This window comes from Trichechus manatus, unplaced genomic scaffold, assembly GCF_000243295.1.
Source record: "Trichechus manatus latirostris isolate Lorelei unplaced genomic scaffold, TriManLat1.0 scaffold00205, whole genome shotgun sequence".
Lineage (NCBI taxonomy): Eukaryota > Metazoa > Chordata > Mammalia > Sirenia > Trichechidae > Trichechus > Trichechus manatus.
This window is the reverse complement of record NW_004444141.1, coordinates 224,384-242,003: the sequence shown is the minus strand read 5'-3', so window position 1 is coordinate 242,003 and position 17,620 is coordinate 224,384. Positions and strand designations below refer to the sequence as shown.

The following is a 17,620-nucleotide window of genomic DNA, read 5'->3' as shown; positions in this document are numbered from 1 at the left end:
CCCGAGAGTATGGCCCCCAGGCACCCTTTTAGCTCAGTAATGAAGTCACTCCCAAGGTTCACCACTCAGCCAAAGATTAGACAGCCCCATAAAACAAAACGAGACTAATGGGGCACAACAGTCCAGGGACAAGGATTAGAAGGCAGGAGGTGACAGGAAAGCTGGTAATAGGGAACCCAAGGTTGAGAAGGGCCAGTGTTGACACGTCATGGGGTTGTTTACCACTGTAATAAAACAATATGTGTACTAACTGTTTAATGAGAAACTATTTGTTCTGTGTATACTGCGTATATTGTACTTCATCTAAAGTACAATAAAAAAAAAAAAGATTACAGCCAAGAAAACCCTATGGACCAGGTCTACTCTGTAACATACGGGGTCATCGTAAGTTGGATTCGACTCAATGGCAATGAACAACAACAATATAGCATTAAGTATGCTCACAATACTCACCATAGTCGCAGAGTACCACCAACAATAGATTTGAAAAGTCTTTCAACATTTGTTTCATTCTAATCAGCAAAATCCCAGGTCTTTGATCTCCTCATGTCCTTTCTCACATCCAAATCTCGAATTTTTTCCAAGAACACCTGAAATTAGAACCTCAGAAAATGATGGCTCTGTTCAGTGCTTTTTATAAAACAGTAATAATGAAATGACAAAACTATTCTAAGAATTTAAACTTCCTAGGGTTTACTGAAAGGAAAATAAGGAGGACACTGATTTTTCTGGGGAAATGATCTGTAATCACACATGCCCTTTTCATTCCATTATAGTTCACTTGTTAACAACATTCAAGAAGTCAGTCCAACACCAAGATTATCTCTGCAAAACACCAAGCTTTATAGCACATCCTTAGTAGAGAGATTGTTGTTATTTGCTTAATTTTATCAAAGCTAATAGCCAATCTGGATAACACATTTTCACATTGTTTATGTTTGGCATTTCACACTGATCAATTTACTAAATTTTTGCCAAACTTTCATTTCACATAGCCCAGAACTCTCCCTGCCCTGTTTCCACAAATAGGCTTGTTACACTAAGTCTTCCCTGCAAAATTGGTGTATTATCTGCACTGTTTCATCAAGCCTACATCAAAATTATCAAACCTTAAGATAAAAAAAAAGAACGAAATACCAGAGCATTACAATTAAATGTGAACTCCATATGGTCCTGGTTCCCTTCTTTAGGATAGTCTAAAGAAAAGACAGATAAATAATAATTTTCATCTTTTGTCAGTTATCCAATACCTGCTGCTGCTGGTGTGCACAGGAAGATAGATGACTCATGCAGCAATTTTCTCAGACCACCTAGGTAGGCAGGGAAGACCTTGGTAACCTGTGATTCAGAGTGATTTTTGGTGACAGGCGCTTATTTGATACAAACAATCTATTAGCCTGTAGAATAAAATGCAGGGTATTTAAGCCAGTTTTTTTCATATTAGTGTCTAGTAGACTACAGGCTACTAAACATAACCAAATATATATTTTCTTAATGTTTATATTCCTATTATCCAGAGTTCATATATTTTCAATAAGTATTATTTTCTAAATATATGTATGTTACATCCCTTCAGATAAGAAGAAATTAATGGAATTAAGAGGAATGACTGAAATAATCCAAAATTCAATGAAAAGGAAACTGGTGTTTCTCTACTAGCTTTCTTTCAATAAGAGTTGACTCAACAAAGGAAATACTGTACTTCCTCAAGGGGAAGCAGAGATCTGAAGTGCAATTAGGCAGATGATTAGTGCCCTCCCAACATTACTGACTCACATTCACACTCAGACACACACAAATTCAGCTTTGCTGGAATTAGCCATAGTTAGAACCACTCCTTTCCTTGAACATGGATAGGGAAACCGAGGCAAAGACTGAGTACAGGTGAGTACACAGGTGAGGTCTTTGCAGAAAACATCATCATATCTCTGGGGCAAGTATGGGCACCTAGAGCAATTAAAATGCTTCCTTTACAGTCACGGATACTCAGTAACCAAAATACGGAAAAGAAGCAAGCCATCTCTAATTCTAAAGCTGAACTGGCTTCTCCCAAATTGCTTGCTGCCTCATGATAACCACTTTTTAAAGAAGCCTCTAATCATAACTGATTGTGTGGTTATAACACATTTTCCTTCAGTATGAAAATGACCATTAGAACACAAAATTGTGTGATAATCTATGTTTACAGTACTTTAAAACTGAATGGAAATGGAATAATAAAATAAACCAACCTTCCATCTATAAAGTAAAATATGAATTAAAAAAAAATGTTTTCAGGCTTTCAAACATACATGCGGAATCTTAACTAGCTCAAACACCAATTTGAAGAAGTTAGGAGAGCACCCCCAGAATGGAATGAAATGCTGGGTAAACAGCATTACCTTTTTTTTTTTTACCGCCCCCCCCCCCGGCAAAAAAAACCCACCCGTTGCCGTCGAGTCGATTCCAACTCATAGCGACCCTATAGTACAGAGTAGGACTGCTCCATAGTGTTTCCAAGCAGCGGCTGGTGGATTCCAACTGCCGACGTTTTGGTTAGCAAACAAACGCTTAACCACTGCGCCATGCCTCTTTAATCTTTTTTTTTTTCAACTTTGCTTACTTTATTTAATTTGTTCCCGATACCGCAACTGGACAGTTATAACGTCTGGCTTGGGAATCGTTTTAAGAGAATAGGAACTTAGGTATATTCTGTACACAAATTATTTCTCTACAGAATTCATACGCATAAACATTTATAGAAAAATTCTAAATGTGTCAGCTGAGAGCATGAGGGGACGTTTGAATACTGTCAATGGCTAACTGCATCACACTCGGCTCAGATCCCACATTTTTGCTGAAATCAGTTAAATGCTTCGCTATGCCCCACGTTAATGTCCATGGGACGAATGACTTGCCAAAAAGCGGAAAAAATTAAAAAGCAAAGTGATTTTGTCCCTTTTGACAAACATGCACATGCTCGTGTGTGTATATATATAAATAATATTTACTGGGAGGAGGCAACTCCTATTCCAAAAAAGCCTTTATGTCTATACCCCGTCGAATTTGCTCGCCCTGGTCCCCGGGTTCGGTGCCGCTTCCCTGGGAAGTTGAGCGCGCGCCTCATCTCCTCCGCCTTCGAAAGGCCGGCAAGTCAGGTTCATGCTCGGAAATACAGCCTGGCCCAAGTCGTCAGTAAAAAGACCTTAAAATAAGTACCGTTTGAGATGAAAGCCTTTCACAGAGGATGTTTATAGAAGAAAGCAAATGTATTCTGAATCGCTTAGTATCCCTGAAACGCGGTTTTTCAAGCACCCCAGCAATTCTCACTCAACACCCCTCTTGCGTCAGCCCACTCACTCGGCAAAACCTGCGCGAAAGGAAAGCCGGGCTCAGGTGAAAGCCGGGATTCCGGGACGTGGACACCGACAACTTTTTGAGCTTGTCCCCTAGGAGCGGGGGAAAGGCTGGGCGCGCCGCAGGAATGCCACCCTCCACCCGGTGCCTGCAGGCTGCAGGAGGGGGCAGGATCCGGCAGAGCGCCTCTTACCTCTCGGGACCGGAGGGCGCACGGGGCGCGCGAGGAGGACGAGGCTGGCGAAGCTGGCAGCGCGCGGCGGAGGGCAGAGTCCTCAGGGGCTGCGAGGCAACGCGCCGAACATCCCGCAGGCCCGGACTGCGCGCCCGCGGCCGCCCCGCCTCCCGCTGCCCCGCCCGGGCCCGCCCCCGAGGGCGCGGGGAGGGCGGGGGCGCTGCGGCCTGCGGCGAGGTCGGCCCGCCAGACCCTGTGGGCAGCGCGTCCTTTCCCGCCTGGCTGGGCTCGACAGCCGTGGGACAGGAAGCCGGCAGGAAACATGGCGCGACCCGAGAGCCGGCCAAGAGGAGGACAGCCCCGCAGACGGACCCTTCTCCTCACACGCAGGCACCGGTATCCGGGGCTTTAAGGGGCGCTAACAGTGGCTCCTGGTATTTCAAACCCAGTCTCTTCTCCCCCAGTCATTTCTTCGGGAAGACCACAAAAATCAGTCATTGAAATGGCATAATGTGTGGGCTGTAAACTTGGTTTCCCAAATGTCATTTAAGAGTTTCAAAGGAAAATAGCTCAGGTAAAGTGCATCTTCATTTTTCTTTACCTGGAGCCAGATTTGGTTATTTAATTAAAAATAACTTGTTACTTGTGGTTGAGTCGATGGGGACTTACTGTGACCCCATGTGTGCAGAATAGAACTGCTCCAGTAGTTTTCAAGGTTGTAACCTTACCAAGCAGATCGTCTTTCGAGGTGCCTCTGGGTGGGTTGGAACCGCCAACCTATCAGCTAATAGTTGGCTAGAGCTTAACCATTTGTGCCACCCAGGGACCCTCAAAATAACCAAACATTTAAAATATATATACTCTGCAAGTGTTAAAGCTGTCTTAAGTATGAAAGGATAGAGTTCCACTTTAACAGCTATACTTGTTTTTGAGCACACTGTCGTTTACCATTTACTTGCTTTTCTTTGACACAAGATACCCTTTGACACAACTAATCTATAGTGATAGAAATCAGAGCACAGTGGTGGCCCCTGGTGAGTACATGATTGGAAAGAGGCAAGAGGGTACTTAGTGGGGTTGAAAAATTGGTTGTATTGATTGGAGGTCTGAGTAACATGAGTCTATACATTTGCCAAAACTCATCCAACTGATATCTGTGCATTTACTGTAAATTTTACCTCAATTTTTAACTTTAAAAAATACACCATTTGCAGGTTCTTGAATCTATCACTTCAACTTTTAAAAGACATACAACTATTGTATGATATCAGAAGTACCAAATTTTCTCAATTAATACAGTACTGTTGTTGTTAGGTGCCGTCAAGACTGTTCCCACTTATAGTGACCCTATAGGAGAGAGCAGAACTGCCCCATAGGGTTTCCAAGGAGCATCTGGTGCATTGGAACTGCCAACCTTTTGGTTAGCAGCAGAGCTCTTAACCACTATGCCACCAGGGCTCCAATACAGTATTAGTAGTACTGATTAAATCCATCCAAAGTTTTAAGTAAGGCGTTAAGGTCATCAATTTAACTACCAGTAGAACTTAATTGGGAAAACTGTTATCAATTTTATAATCATTATCTAGTTCAATATCCATTCATCAACTCAAGCTGGGATTCCTTTTCAAATACATGCCACAGTCCCTGACATTTTCAGTTTTGAAAGCAAAAGTTTAGTGGCAAGAGCGGGCTTTGGAGTTATATAAAAAATGAAACAAAAACAAAACCCATCACCGTAGAGTCGATGCCAACTCATAGCGACCCTATAGGACAGAGTAGAACTGCCCCATAGGGTTTCCAAGGAGCAGCTGGTGGATTGGAACTACCGACCTTTTGGTTAGCAGCGGTATCTCAGTTTAAATTCTAGCCCTGACTCTCTAATCTCTCCTTCCTCCACTGTAAAAGGCATAAGTTACACTGAAGTTTTGTGGTGATTGACAATGTATAGGAAGCAACTTTAATCCTTCATACACACACTCCTGAGGGGTGGAGGAGCAAAATCTAAGTACAAGGGGCTGAATAAATACACTTGGTCATTTTTTTAATGACAGTTTGAGATGCTTGCTCATTTTTGTTTAAATTGGTATACTTGCCAAACTGCATTACTGTCTTTAATAGACAGTTAAGATATAGTTTCTTTACAAAAGGAAGGCAATTTAAGAGTGAAAGGGGAAAAACAAAAAGCTTCTAATGGAACAGTGTGGTATGTATGGTCTTGTCAGTATTGACTAAAACTAAGTTGGCTGTCGACATAACTTGAGTTCTTTCTGGGTCAGTGTCTGATCTAGTGATCTTGTGCAAATTGTGTAAAATTTATACATTATCTCAATAATTCCATTTATACAAATGGGGAGATCCTTTTTTTCCCTAGGTAAATAAAAGTTAAACCTGACTCATGGTTATTAGGACACAAAGGAATGAGATTAGCAATAAATTTACCTATTTATACCTATTGGCAAAAAAAAAAAAAAGGACAACACATTTAAATTGTGTAATTATTTAAATAGTTTAATTATTAATGCTATTAAAAGTCTACTGTTGATAGTTTTTATTATGTATTGTACTTACTATATTCATAATATAATCATACCCACATATCACTCTACAAAGGATATCATCACAAGACTATGTGTATTAAACTTTATTGGCAATTTAAAAGATTTCCAAGGATGATTTTGAGCATGTCCTTGATTTTGTCCTTAGGCATAGTCCTTACAACCTAACCACATTATAAGTTGTGACTGCACTGTAAAGAGAACCAAATTAAGTATCTGAGCATGAGAATGATGAATCCAAGTTCTGGTCAGATCAGTCTGGCAACAAACAGGGAACAAGAGAGCACATCCACACAAATGGTCATACATGCTCCGTCAACAGTGGAATTCACATCAAGAATTTAGAAAGTGGTTCACAAGCCACCTCCCATGCTTTTAAGATAACTAAAATAGTAAGAGCTTGATGTCATAAATATATTTATAATTGATTCTTGATTATAAAGTCTTTAAAAAAAACCCTTACCGTACTGGTTTATTCTGACTTTGAGGTTTATCAATTTCATATTTTTTTAAAGAACATTTAAAAGAACATCAAGAAAAATCATTTTTTAATTTTGCAGTAAGTTTAATATATATATGAGTATCAATCATTTAACCCTGAAAACAATCTTATACAATGTAAAAAAATTTTGTCAATAAGCGACTAGAAATATTCCATTACCATAAAGCTAGAAACAGATTTATGTGCTTAAGAGCAAAGACAGGAAAGCAAAAATAATAATTATACCAAGAATAAGCACCAAGACAGAACTTTTTTTGCACTTAGGGCCTGATTGGTTGTACTTAAACATAACCTCTATCAACAGTAGGACCAAAATATCACCTTACTTGGGAGGAGAGGACACTAAAATACATAAAGAGCTCTGGAAACAGTAAAGAATGCCCATTTTCAAAATAAAATAATAAACTCAATCATACTTGTTTATTTAGTTATCGTGACATTTGCAAAATATATTCATGTCACTTTTCTTCTTTACTTCACTTTATACAATTATGATTGCATCATTTTTGTTAATCTGTTGCCACACAAAAGTAAATAAATACATAAACATGTTGAATTATGTGGATTTGCTGTAACAAATCCAAACCAATAGAGCTAGATCCAATAGCTCAAACAACTTTACTTGCAATTCATTCCAACTGGTAAAACAGATTATTACTTATCTTTGTAATTTTTAAAAACCTGAGCCAGATGAGATACGGTGTGTGTGTGTGTGTGTATGTAAGATAGCGAGTGATGCCCAAAGAGAGGAGTGACATATACCACAAGCTTACTCAATAGTCCACCTAAGACTTGGGCAGGCACACACTGAATTACCTCAAAACAAACTTGAGGCTGTGCCTTGGGGGGAAATTAGGGTATCTGTCACCACAATGAATAATCAGTGACAGGTCTGACAAACTAAGCCTATAGCAAAATGCCATGGCCACAACATTCCTGCTGACACTGGAAGACATGAAGCGGTGACAGTCACTTTTCAAGTAAGGATCAGGGATTGACTTGGGCTGCACTGGGAGGGATTCCCTGGGTCTGCAGCTGAGGATCCCTGTAAGTTCCCAAAAGGGCGTTTGTAGCAGCCTCTGGTGGTGGCCCTCCACCTCACTTAGGAATTCGAGAGTGTGAACCTGGGTGTCTCTCTTCCTAGTCCCAGTGGTTCTCTCAATACAAGTACTATCCATATTGCATAACTACGCATGCTACCTTTCTGGAGGTTTGGACAGAACTAAGCCATCACTACGCTTCCACTTCCAACTCAGTCTCAGAAAGGAGGCCTGCCTTCTGTCCTAAGGGGGTCCCTGAGTTTCAGGTAATGTAAACTCAGGCCACCTAAATTCAGTATCAGCCAGTTTTTGTTACCTCTGCAATACTTTTTGTCAACATAGCTTCTCTACACAGTTTACAACATGCAAGACAAAGAATAAAAGAAAAATATTGTTGGCATATGAAAGATTTTTAAAAGTTCAGTAGTGAAACTCCTTTAAGAAGAAAAAGGAGACATATGAAACTTTTCTACTTTCTACTTTCTCATCCTCAGCTTCCAGGTTAAACAGCACTAGGTTCCTCCGCCCCTCCACCTACACAATAATCTTAGCGAATGCCTGGGCAGTCTATCTCCCAAATTTGTAATCCTATCTCTGGGCATGTCTACACAGCTCTTTAATTCAGGTTCAAAGCCCACAGCATTTTCGAAACAAAATGACATAGCTGCATTCTTTAAATGCCAACCATGAAATCACCTCTTTAAAAAAAAAAGAAATGTCATATTATACACACACAAATCAAATAAAAGTCTCCCTCTTAAATGGTGCTTTATTTGGTCTGAAGACATGCCTGTGACTGCTTCTAAAGCCCTTAGGAGGAGCCTGCTGCCACATTATCAAGTTTGACATTTTGTTCCAGTGTTCTTAAAACTGCACTGTCGACAGGACCTGCTTCATGAAGACCCCCAAGTGGGAACACTAGACACAGAGAAAAACTTCATTTATAATTCATGGAATTTTAGTCACACCAGAATAATTATGTAACCTGTCCAAACATGCAGCTTCTCTTTTTCTTCCCCCATGAACTAAATTCCCTTCTTTGAAAATGGTTAGAAATCCACCATATTTCAAGTTAAACATGGGTTTTAAACAATATGATTTTAAATTCACACTGGCATTCATTTTTCTGTGTTTTTCTATATTTATCCTAAATGAGCTTCCTGGACCATAATATTTAGGATTAAATTAAAAGTTTTATATTATATGGCAAAATTCCAGTAAATTCTCAGTGTATCAGGGTCCATCTCTTAGCTCAATGTCCTACAACCTCTACATGATGTAAGTATATGGACAAAAAGTATTCCAAATACAAAACTCTTAGCTCTGTGTCATAAATAAATTTGGATAAAACCGCAAGCCTTCCACTGAGTCATCTCGGCAAAGATGGCCCATCTTCTCTGCAAGAAGCAACCTAGGAACAAAGGGGAAAAAAAAACCATTAATACTTATCTGTCCATTCAGAAATGTAAACACAGTGGTAATGAAGCACAAGGTACTATTTACCTTTCTTTGGCAAGAAGGACAGACATTCCCACAAGCTTGGCAAACTCTTCTGATGTTAAGGATCCTTTTTCTGAAACCTAACACAGCAGAAAAATGTGACAGTTTAGGACATGTGGGTACTAACCCAGGGAATGTCTACCAGTATACTTAGGAAATAATTTTCTGAAAATTTCTACTAAAATACAGAACTAAAACTTCTTCACTAATGTTTAATTCACCAAAATTTAAAGATTCAAACAAATATAACCAAAAAAAAAAAAAAAAACCAAACCCATTGTCGCCAAGTCAATTCTGCCTCATAGTGACCCTATAGGACAGAGCAGAACTGCTCCATAGGGTTTCCAAGGAGCACCTGGTGAATTCCAACAGGGGACCTTTTGGTTAGCCACCGAACTCTTAACCACTACACCACCAGGGTTTCCAGAACAAATATAGTAGAAGCTAAAATATCAAGATAAAGCCCTCTATAATGTATCCAGTGCACTACACTAGAGCTTAAAAAGGAGTCTGGGTAGCACAGTGGTTAAGCACTTGGATGCTAACCAAAAGGTCGGTGGTTCAAACCCACGAGTGGCTCCGCAGGAGAGAAGACCTGGTGATCTGCTCCTATAAAGACAACAGCCTAGGAAACCCTATGCGACAGTCCTACTCTGTCACATGGAGTTTTACTAAGAGTTGAAAATCGACTAAACGGCACCTAATAACAATAACTAAGCTTAAAAAGAACTATTCTGTATCTGAAAAGGAACATATAACAAATTCTAATTCAGGGCATATGACATGTCCTGTGAAAGAACCTCACACATAGGTTTAGTTTAAAATATGTGGTAGAAATATCTAAAGTCTTGGGGTTTTCACCTAGTTTAAAATAAGAAGTATAATAAATATGAGTTATTCAGATTATACAGGCTCCCTATAGAGACTATGAAGGCAGTAATATTTCAAGTATCCTAATGAGTAATATCAGCAATTTTGCCAGTAAAATGTTGTTTTTCATATTTTTTGAAACAATTATTTTATAAAACAACTTGTGATGCTTTATAATGCTACTTATGTAATAAGTATTACTGAAATAAAAAGTTCATTTATGTGTAATATCCTGATTTAAAAAGTTAAAAACCTGTTCTCAATACTAAGCTTCAACTGAAACTTACTAATTCTAATTCTCCTTATTTATGACATTTTAAGAGGATGGTGCAGGACTGGGCATGTTTCATTCTGTTATATGTAAGGTCACCATGAGTCAGAGCAGACCTGATGGCTACTAACAAGAGTGTCAATAAATAGAAGTTTCAAAAGCGCTTTTAAAGTATGATAATTTTGATAAATACTTATTCATTGTTAACGGTAAACCATTTTTAATTGGGTGTGTGAACATTACTTTTTAGTAAAGTTAAATTCAAAAGGAAATCCTGTTCCTCAAGTTGCTAAGCATTCAAGTCTTCGTGGTAAGCTCTAATGACTGGAGGAAGCTGGGCTCACATACCGTCTCTAGGGCCGAGGCCAACATTTCCTCTTCCTTGTGGGACTGAAGCTCAATCACCATGACACCACTGTCAAAGACTCGGAGCCTGAAATACAGATGGGAGAGCAAGCAATGAAGCAACTACAGCCTCCAGCCACTAAGGTGAAGTAAATACTCCCCACTTTCTCTTATGCCCAGGTATGAGAGCAGTATTAACAAAAAACATTTAAATCATAATGACCACAAGCAACTATGGCATAATTTTAAAACACATGAGTAAATAGTAAAATTAAGAACTAGAGTCTATATGCTAAATAAAATATGTCTGGCTATATATTTTTTTTTTTACCTGAGGATAAGAAAAATACAATCCACAGCTGAATATTCACACCTTTAAGTCTCCAGACCCTGACTATGAAATGCGTAAAGAAAGAGGGCTGATTATTCTGACCTCACAGGAGGAGCCCACACTCTCATCCGACTGCCCCAAATCGACTAGGTCTGATGACTAGCCCCTATGACACACACAGCTCTGAGAACAATGGAAGCCTGAACAGTGACCACCCGCAGAATGACAAAAGGGCAATCTCTCAGCTCAGCACACAGGACAGCAGACCTGGTGGGGCTTTTCTGTCCACCCTGTGCACAATCGTGGTGACAGCCGGCAAACACCCTGCGGAGGGTCCTTTACCTGAGAGGTAATTTCAGCGCATCCAGCATCTTGCATGCATTCACTAAATCTTCTGGTGAGAGCAACTAATGGGGAAAAAATCCAGTTTACACTGCAAATTAATAGACTGATGCTATATAACTGTAATGATCACAAAAACAGAGGAACTCAAAACATTACCACTTACCAAGAATTTTAGCTGGCTTAATCACAAGGCAAAAAGGATTAACAAAGGAGCACAAGACTTCCGTTAATTAAAGCAGTGCTATCCTACAGAAATATTATGCAAGCCACATATGTGATTTTAAATTTTCTAGTAGCCACATTAAAAAAGTTAAAAAAGAAGTGAAATTAATTTATATATACACATACACATATATATAAATAATTTAACCCAACAGATCCAAAATAGTATCAATTCAACATGTAATCACTATAAAAAACCATTTAAAGGAAGTATTTTACCTTTCCTTTTTCTTTACTAGGAGCCCTGGTGGCACAGTGGTTAAAGCGATCAACTGCTAACAAAAGGTTGGTGGTTCAAAACCACTAGCGGCTCCGCAGGAGAAAGATGTGGCAGTCTGCTTCCATAGACATTTACAGCCTTGGAAACCCTATGGGGTAGCTGTAAGTTGGAATGGACCTGATGGCAGTGGGTTTTGGGTTTTTTTTTATATTAAGTATCCTAAATCTAGTGTATACTTTACACTTACAGCACATCTGAACTGGGATTAGTGATATTTCAAGTGTGCAATCGCCACATGTAGCTAGTAGTGACCATGTCAACAGAGCAGCCTCAGAGGGACAGCTGTGTGGTCATGACAGGCACACTGGGTGCATGCTCCGGCTCTACCTCTTATTAGCTCTAGACCCTTAAAAAAATTACTTAACCTGTCTGCTCTCTGGTTTCCTCATCTGTAAAAAGGGAGTAATAACACCCAGCTCTGAGTGTGACTGGGAAAATTAAGTGAGACAGTGTACACAAGCGAGTTCCACACAGTGCCTGGCATACAGTTAAGTATACACTGATGACGATAATCACAATGATGGTTTTATCACGGGAATAATAACGTTTGTTTCTGCTTTCCTGGCCACCAAGTCGTTTTGGAAAAGTACTTTAACTATGTAAGGAAAGTTTTGTTGTTACCCATTTCACACATGAGGAAACAGCTCACAGATCAAAGGAATGGACCATGCTTACTCAAGTTAGAGACTGACAAACTAGGATTGAAACTCAAGTCTTTGCATTCAAAAACAGGGCTATTTCCAACTCTACCCCACTGCAGCTCTCTCAGGAAATGCCTCACCTCCACATTAACCATCTCATTTCCTTAAGCCCTGTGACTAACCGGGTACTAGGTTAGTTGCTGGAGAGTAAAACTGAAGTGGGCTGAGTTGGCCGTATCGTAGGATGCTAATGGGAGATAATGGGGAGGGGACAGGGACAGACAGTATATGAGAGTATATGAAATTTTTATTTTAATTTCCCTTATATTTTTTAATATTGGGGTTAAGAGATGAAGACATTGCTAAAAAGCCCCAGGCTGATTAAACAAACTGATAAGATTAAACAAACTAAGCCTTTATAAACAACATCCTGTAGCATTCAAAATGTGCCTTAACAGAACTGTTGAATTGCCACATTGCTAAATGTCACATTCTCAGGCTGAATCTAGTAAGAAAAAATGACATGTCTTGCACACATAATAATCAACGTTTGACACTTTCTTACACACACACGTGTGTGCACATATGTGCATGTTTAGTTTAATCATTTGGATGAAATAGTTAAGAGAGTCATTCAATCATTCAACAATTATTTATAAATCATTTGAGGGCTACAAACTATTATTCTAAATACAGTAGATTATAGAGATCAATCATACCAGAATCCTCCCCTTAAGAAGCTAGCAGCTTACCATGGGAAATAAGAAAACACACACTTTAATACCTATACCCCATTGCCATCGAGTTGGTATTAACTCATGGCAACCCCACGTTACAGAGCAGAGCTGCACTCTTGCTGTAATCTTTACGGAAGCAGATCACCAGGCCTTTTTTCCACGGCTCCGCTGCACGAGTTTGAAACCGCCAACTCTTAGGTTAATAGTTGAGTGCAAACTATTTGCGCTACCCAGGGACCTTCTTAATAACTATAAAACCCACTGCCGTCGAGTTAATCCTGACTCATAGCGACCCTATAACTATACTGCCTGGTAAAAAAGGTGGAAGAGGCCAAGTGAGAGACCAACACCATGCAGTGGCATTCCAAGGAGGGAGAGGGGATTTCTAGCCAGACCAAAGACACTGCCGTCGAGTCGATTCCAACTCACAGTGACCCTATCTGAGTCTAGCTAGACAAGCTTTGTAAAAGGGGTGGCATTTCAGCTGGATCCTAAGATCTGGAGATACAGATGTGAGGAAAGGACATTGAGGCAGAAAAGAGTTATACAAATAAAGGCACGGAAGTATGAAAGTGCAGAATCACTAATAACAAGTAGCTGAGCTGGCTGGATCACTAATAACAAGTAGCTGAGCTGGCTGAAACACAAGGTAACAGAGAAAGTTTAGAAGGCTAAGTTACAAGACAATCATAGAAGGCAAAAAGGGCTAGATTAAAGGATCTGGAATTATTCTATGGCGAGTAGAGAGCCACTGAGAGTTTGGGAGACTAATTAGAACTACGCCTTAAGAAGACCAATCCGATGGCAGTGTAAGATTCACTGGAGAAGGGAGGGTGACTGTGGGATTCTAAGAGGAAAGACAGAGAGAGAAAGGTGGGCCCATACGAAGAGCAGGCTTGGTGGGGAGAATGAGTGTATGACTCTCCTATGGCCGCTGTTAACAAATTACCACAAACCGAGTGGCTGAAAACAACAGAAATTTATTCTCTCCCAGTTCTGGAGGCCAAAAGTCCGAAATTGAGGTGTCTGCAGGGCCATGTTCCCTCTGAAGGTTCTAGGGGAGAATCCTTCCTTGCCTGTCTCTAACTTCTGGTGGTTGCTGGCACTCCTTGGCGTTCCTAGGCTTATAGATGCGTCACTTCAGCCTCTGCCTCCGTCATCCGTGGCCTTCTCCCTGTGTGTCTTTGTGTCTCTTCTCCTCTTCTTAACAGGACACCGGTATGACCTCATCTGAACCAATTATACCTGCAAAGACCCTATTTCCAAACAAGGTACCACTCTGAAGTTTCAGGTGGACACTATTCAATCCAGTATAACAAGAAACTCGGCTCAAGCTGGGGCGGGGCACTCAGAACTGAGCCGCAGGAGAAGAAGTCTGGCGTGAGGGTTACAAGGCACAGCTCCTGAGCCAGCCCAGCCTAGGTCCAAATCCCTGTCTCTTGGTGTGGGCTTTGTCATTATCTAATCTTTCTAAATCTCAATTTCCTCAAATTAGCTCCCTAATGGGGACAGTACCTCACCGAGTTACTGGGTGCTTGGCAGAGTGCCTGGCAGAGTATGGGACTCCCTGACAGCAGTTATTATGACAACTCAAATAACAGCACAGAGCAGAGGCTTAACTCAGGTGGGGGTGCACGCTGGAAAGACACACGTGTGAGTCATCTGCATGGAGGTGACTGCTGACACCACAAAACTGCTTTTAACTGCCAGGGCACAAAGAGCATCTGGACAGAACCTTGGAGGCAAAGGAGACCTGGGTGTAAAGGGGCGATGAGAGCTGAAAAACAATGGCTGCTGATACAAAGCCGGAAGAGCACGGCGGCGCACCCTCTGCATTACCTACAAGGCAATCTGTGTCCAATCGAGTCAATTCCTTTTACAGTTAACTATTAGAGAGAAAGGGCCTCGTGCACAACCTTACTCTTCACAACACAAACACAGAATATCAGAAGGGAAAGGCTGTCACTCAGTCCAAACCCTTCTTTTAAAGGTAGGAAAACTGAGTCCCGGAGAGGTTAAGTAAGCTGCTCAAGGAGACTCAGCAAATCACTGGCAAAACCAGGAACAGGATCTACCTCCTGCATCCCAGGGCATATTTTTTTCACTGTACTACACTGCTTCTCAAAATAGCTTTGATACTCACACCCCTTCCTCAAATTGTATTCACTGTAGGGGAATCTGTATTGTATCAAGAAAGTCTATTTTTAGTTAAAAAATGTCTACATGTTCTATTCTTACCTCCATTCCTCGAGCACGGTTTACTAAACAGTACACCTCCGTAAGTGACATTATTCCCCCTCGTTCCTATTAAAAGGTGAAATAAAAACGTGTATTATAATTAGCATAAGTTAGCACTTCTTAACAGAAATTAGAATCAGAATGAAATCAAAACATTACTTAAGAAGATTTAAAACCTATGTTTACACACAAGGAAACCTACTCAGATACCATGAGATGTTTCAAATTCAACATTTAGACATTAATATTATTACTGTCTTAACATTTACTTAAATGATCACAATGAAAAGAGCATCTCTATACCATGTTTCAAAAAGTACATTTAATTTTTCAAGTTATTCAAACTAATAAATGAAGAAGAAATTATAGAATTAAGTAAGAATGTCACCATTTACAACCCCTAATGAAATAATAAATCTAGGTAATGGCTGACAACATCACAAGAAAGACAACCTGTTGCAAATCAACCAGGTGCAATGTATCCTGATCTGAACAAACCAACTCTAAGAAAAAATGCGAACAGTAACTACATATGAAGAAACTACTTTTTATTTTTTAGGTATTAAAATGGTATTACAGTTATATTTAAGGGAGTCTTTATCTTTTATAATTACATACTGAAATATTTTCAGATAAAGTGATGACATATCTGGGATTTGCTTAAAAATAATTACGAGCAGAGGTTGGTTTGCAGATGAAGCTGGTTGATGGGCACATAAGGATTCATTCTACTATTTTGGTATATGCTTGAAATGTATTTCATAATAAAAGTACTTCAGTAAAGTTTAGATTGCCTAAATAATGTTATACTAGAATATGAATCCATACTATGAAATTACGAAAAGTACACTATATATTAAAGCATAGCTATATGAAAATATATCTATATATAAACCAAGAACCGAACGAGTGGCTGTCAAGTCAAGTCTGACTCATGGCAACCCCATGTTTCAGAGTAGAACTGTGCTCCATAGGGTTTTCAATAGCTGTGGCCTTTCAAAAGCAGACTGCCAGGACTTTCTCTGGAGGCACTTCTGGGTGGATTCGAACTGCCAACCTTTTGATTAGTAGCCAAGCACTTAACTGCACCACTCAGGGACTCCATATCTATATATATAGATCATGTATTTCCTTTTGAAAGTAAGAAATAAGAAAGACTTCATATCAGGGACACGAAGTTACGAGCTATCTGATATAGAAGTTGAAAACAATTTAGATTACTGACAAAAAAATCATTAGTAAGTACACTGAACTAATATTCCTGAAAGAAAACTTAACACGTCAGTTGAACAGTAAGCACATTATGAAAGGAGGTATGCTCTTGTTAACATTTCTGATGACACTCAATTTAACACAGTATTTAAAGAACACATGGGGGGGCGTGGCCAACATGGCGGAGTAGTTAGACGCTTCCTTTACAACAAAGACCTGGAAAAACAAGTGATTTGATTCTATATGAACATCTAGGAGCCCTGAACAAGGCAAAGTTGAGCAAACGGACTGAGTGACGCGGGTGGGGGAGAGGGAGACGGTTTGGAAGAAGCGAAAGGCACCAGAGCCGCGGCAGCAAAACTGCAGCTCTGCAGCCACACCGGTCTGCAGAGAAGCAGGCAAACAGCTGTGCTGCGCACGTGCTCAGGAAGCAGTTTCCACATTGAGAGAGACCCGGCAGCAGAGATTCTGCTTGGACACTTCGAACCAGTGAAAAGCAGCTCCCAAGTGGCTAAGATAAGTACACGTGTGTGGCCTTTCACGGGGATTAAAAAAAAAAAAAAAGCCGATTTGAGAAAAACCTCTCCCCCTTTTACCTCCTCCCTCCGCGCTCTGCACCGGGAGTCCGTTGGGCCAGAAGTAGATCCCAAAAGGTGCCCTGACCCATCCTCCTGGCCTTGGAGAGGGAACAAATAAGCTACTGGCTCCCCTAAGCCAGGAACGCAGGGTCAGCACAGCTCCTTTGCTAGGCACAGGTATAAGGGGTCCGCAGACTCTGAGTGCCTTACACCCCTGTATAGACTTGTGGGGACCCATCGCAACAGCATTAGCCCTCACTACCACAGTATAACAGGGCAAACATCTGAAGTTTAACTTAACTGCTTCAGCTGTGAACTGGCAGATTTGTGAGCCTCGAAACAGCCCTACCCCTTAAATAGGCACTTTTATCAATCTGCAGCAGGGGCTTGAGGACTGGTGGGATCACCTAAAGCTCCCAGTCACCTGCTACAGGAGTCCAAG

General features: G+C 40.4%; 2 protein-coding genes across 4 annotated transcripts in view; both read right to left on the bottom strand.

The window, feature by feature from the left end:
- THSD1 (thrombospondin type 1 domain containing 1) overlaps positions 1-3,558 on the bottom strand; it is a 25,438-nt gene extending 21,880 nt beyond the window's left edge. The window contains exons 1-3 of the mRNA XM_004388069.3: positions 3,530-3,558; positions 1,251-1,397; positions 454-603 (exon numbers count right to left, since the gene is read on the bottom strand). Of these exons, the coding sequence (XP_004388126.1) occupies positions 454-511 (58 nt within the window). The 5' untranslated portion in view covers positions 512-603; positions 1,251-1,397; positions 3,530-3,558. The remainder of the gene's footprint in view (positions 1-453; positions 604-1,250; positions 1,398-3,529) is intronic.
- A 2,469-nt stretch (positions 3,559-6,027) lies between these two features.
- The window catches only part of VPS36 (vacuolar protein sorting 36 homolog), a 52,518-nt gene continuing 40,925 nt past the window's right edge, over positions 6,028-17,620 (bottom strand). For 2 of the 3 annotated variants that reach the window (XM_004388068.2, XM_023742220.1), the window contains 5 exons: positions 15,389-15,454; positions 11,268-11,332; positions 10,598-10,682; positions 9,112-9,188; positions 6,028-9,019 (listed from right to left, as the gene is read on the bottom strand). In XM_004388068.2, coding sequence (XP_004388125.1) covers positions 8,926-9,019; positions 9,112-9,188; positions 10,598-10,682; positions 11,268-11,332; positions 15,389-15,454 — 387 coding nt within the window. In that variant the 3' untranslated portion in view covers positions 6,028-8,925. The remainder of the gene's footprint in view (positions 9,020-9,111; positions 9,189-10,597; positions 10,683-11,267; positions 11,333-15,388; positions 15,455-17,620) is intronic. The other variant, XM_023742219.1, reaches the window with a different exon arrangement.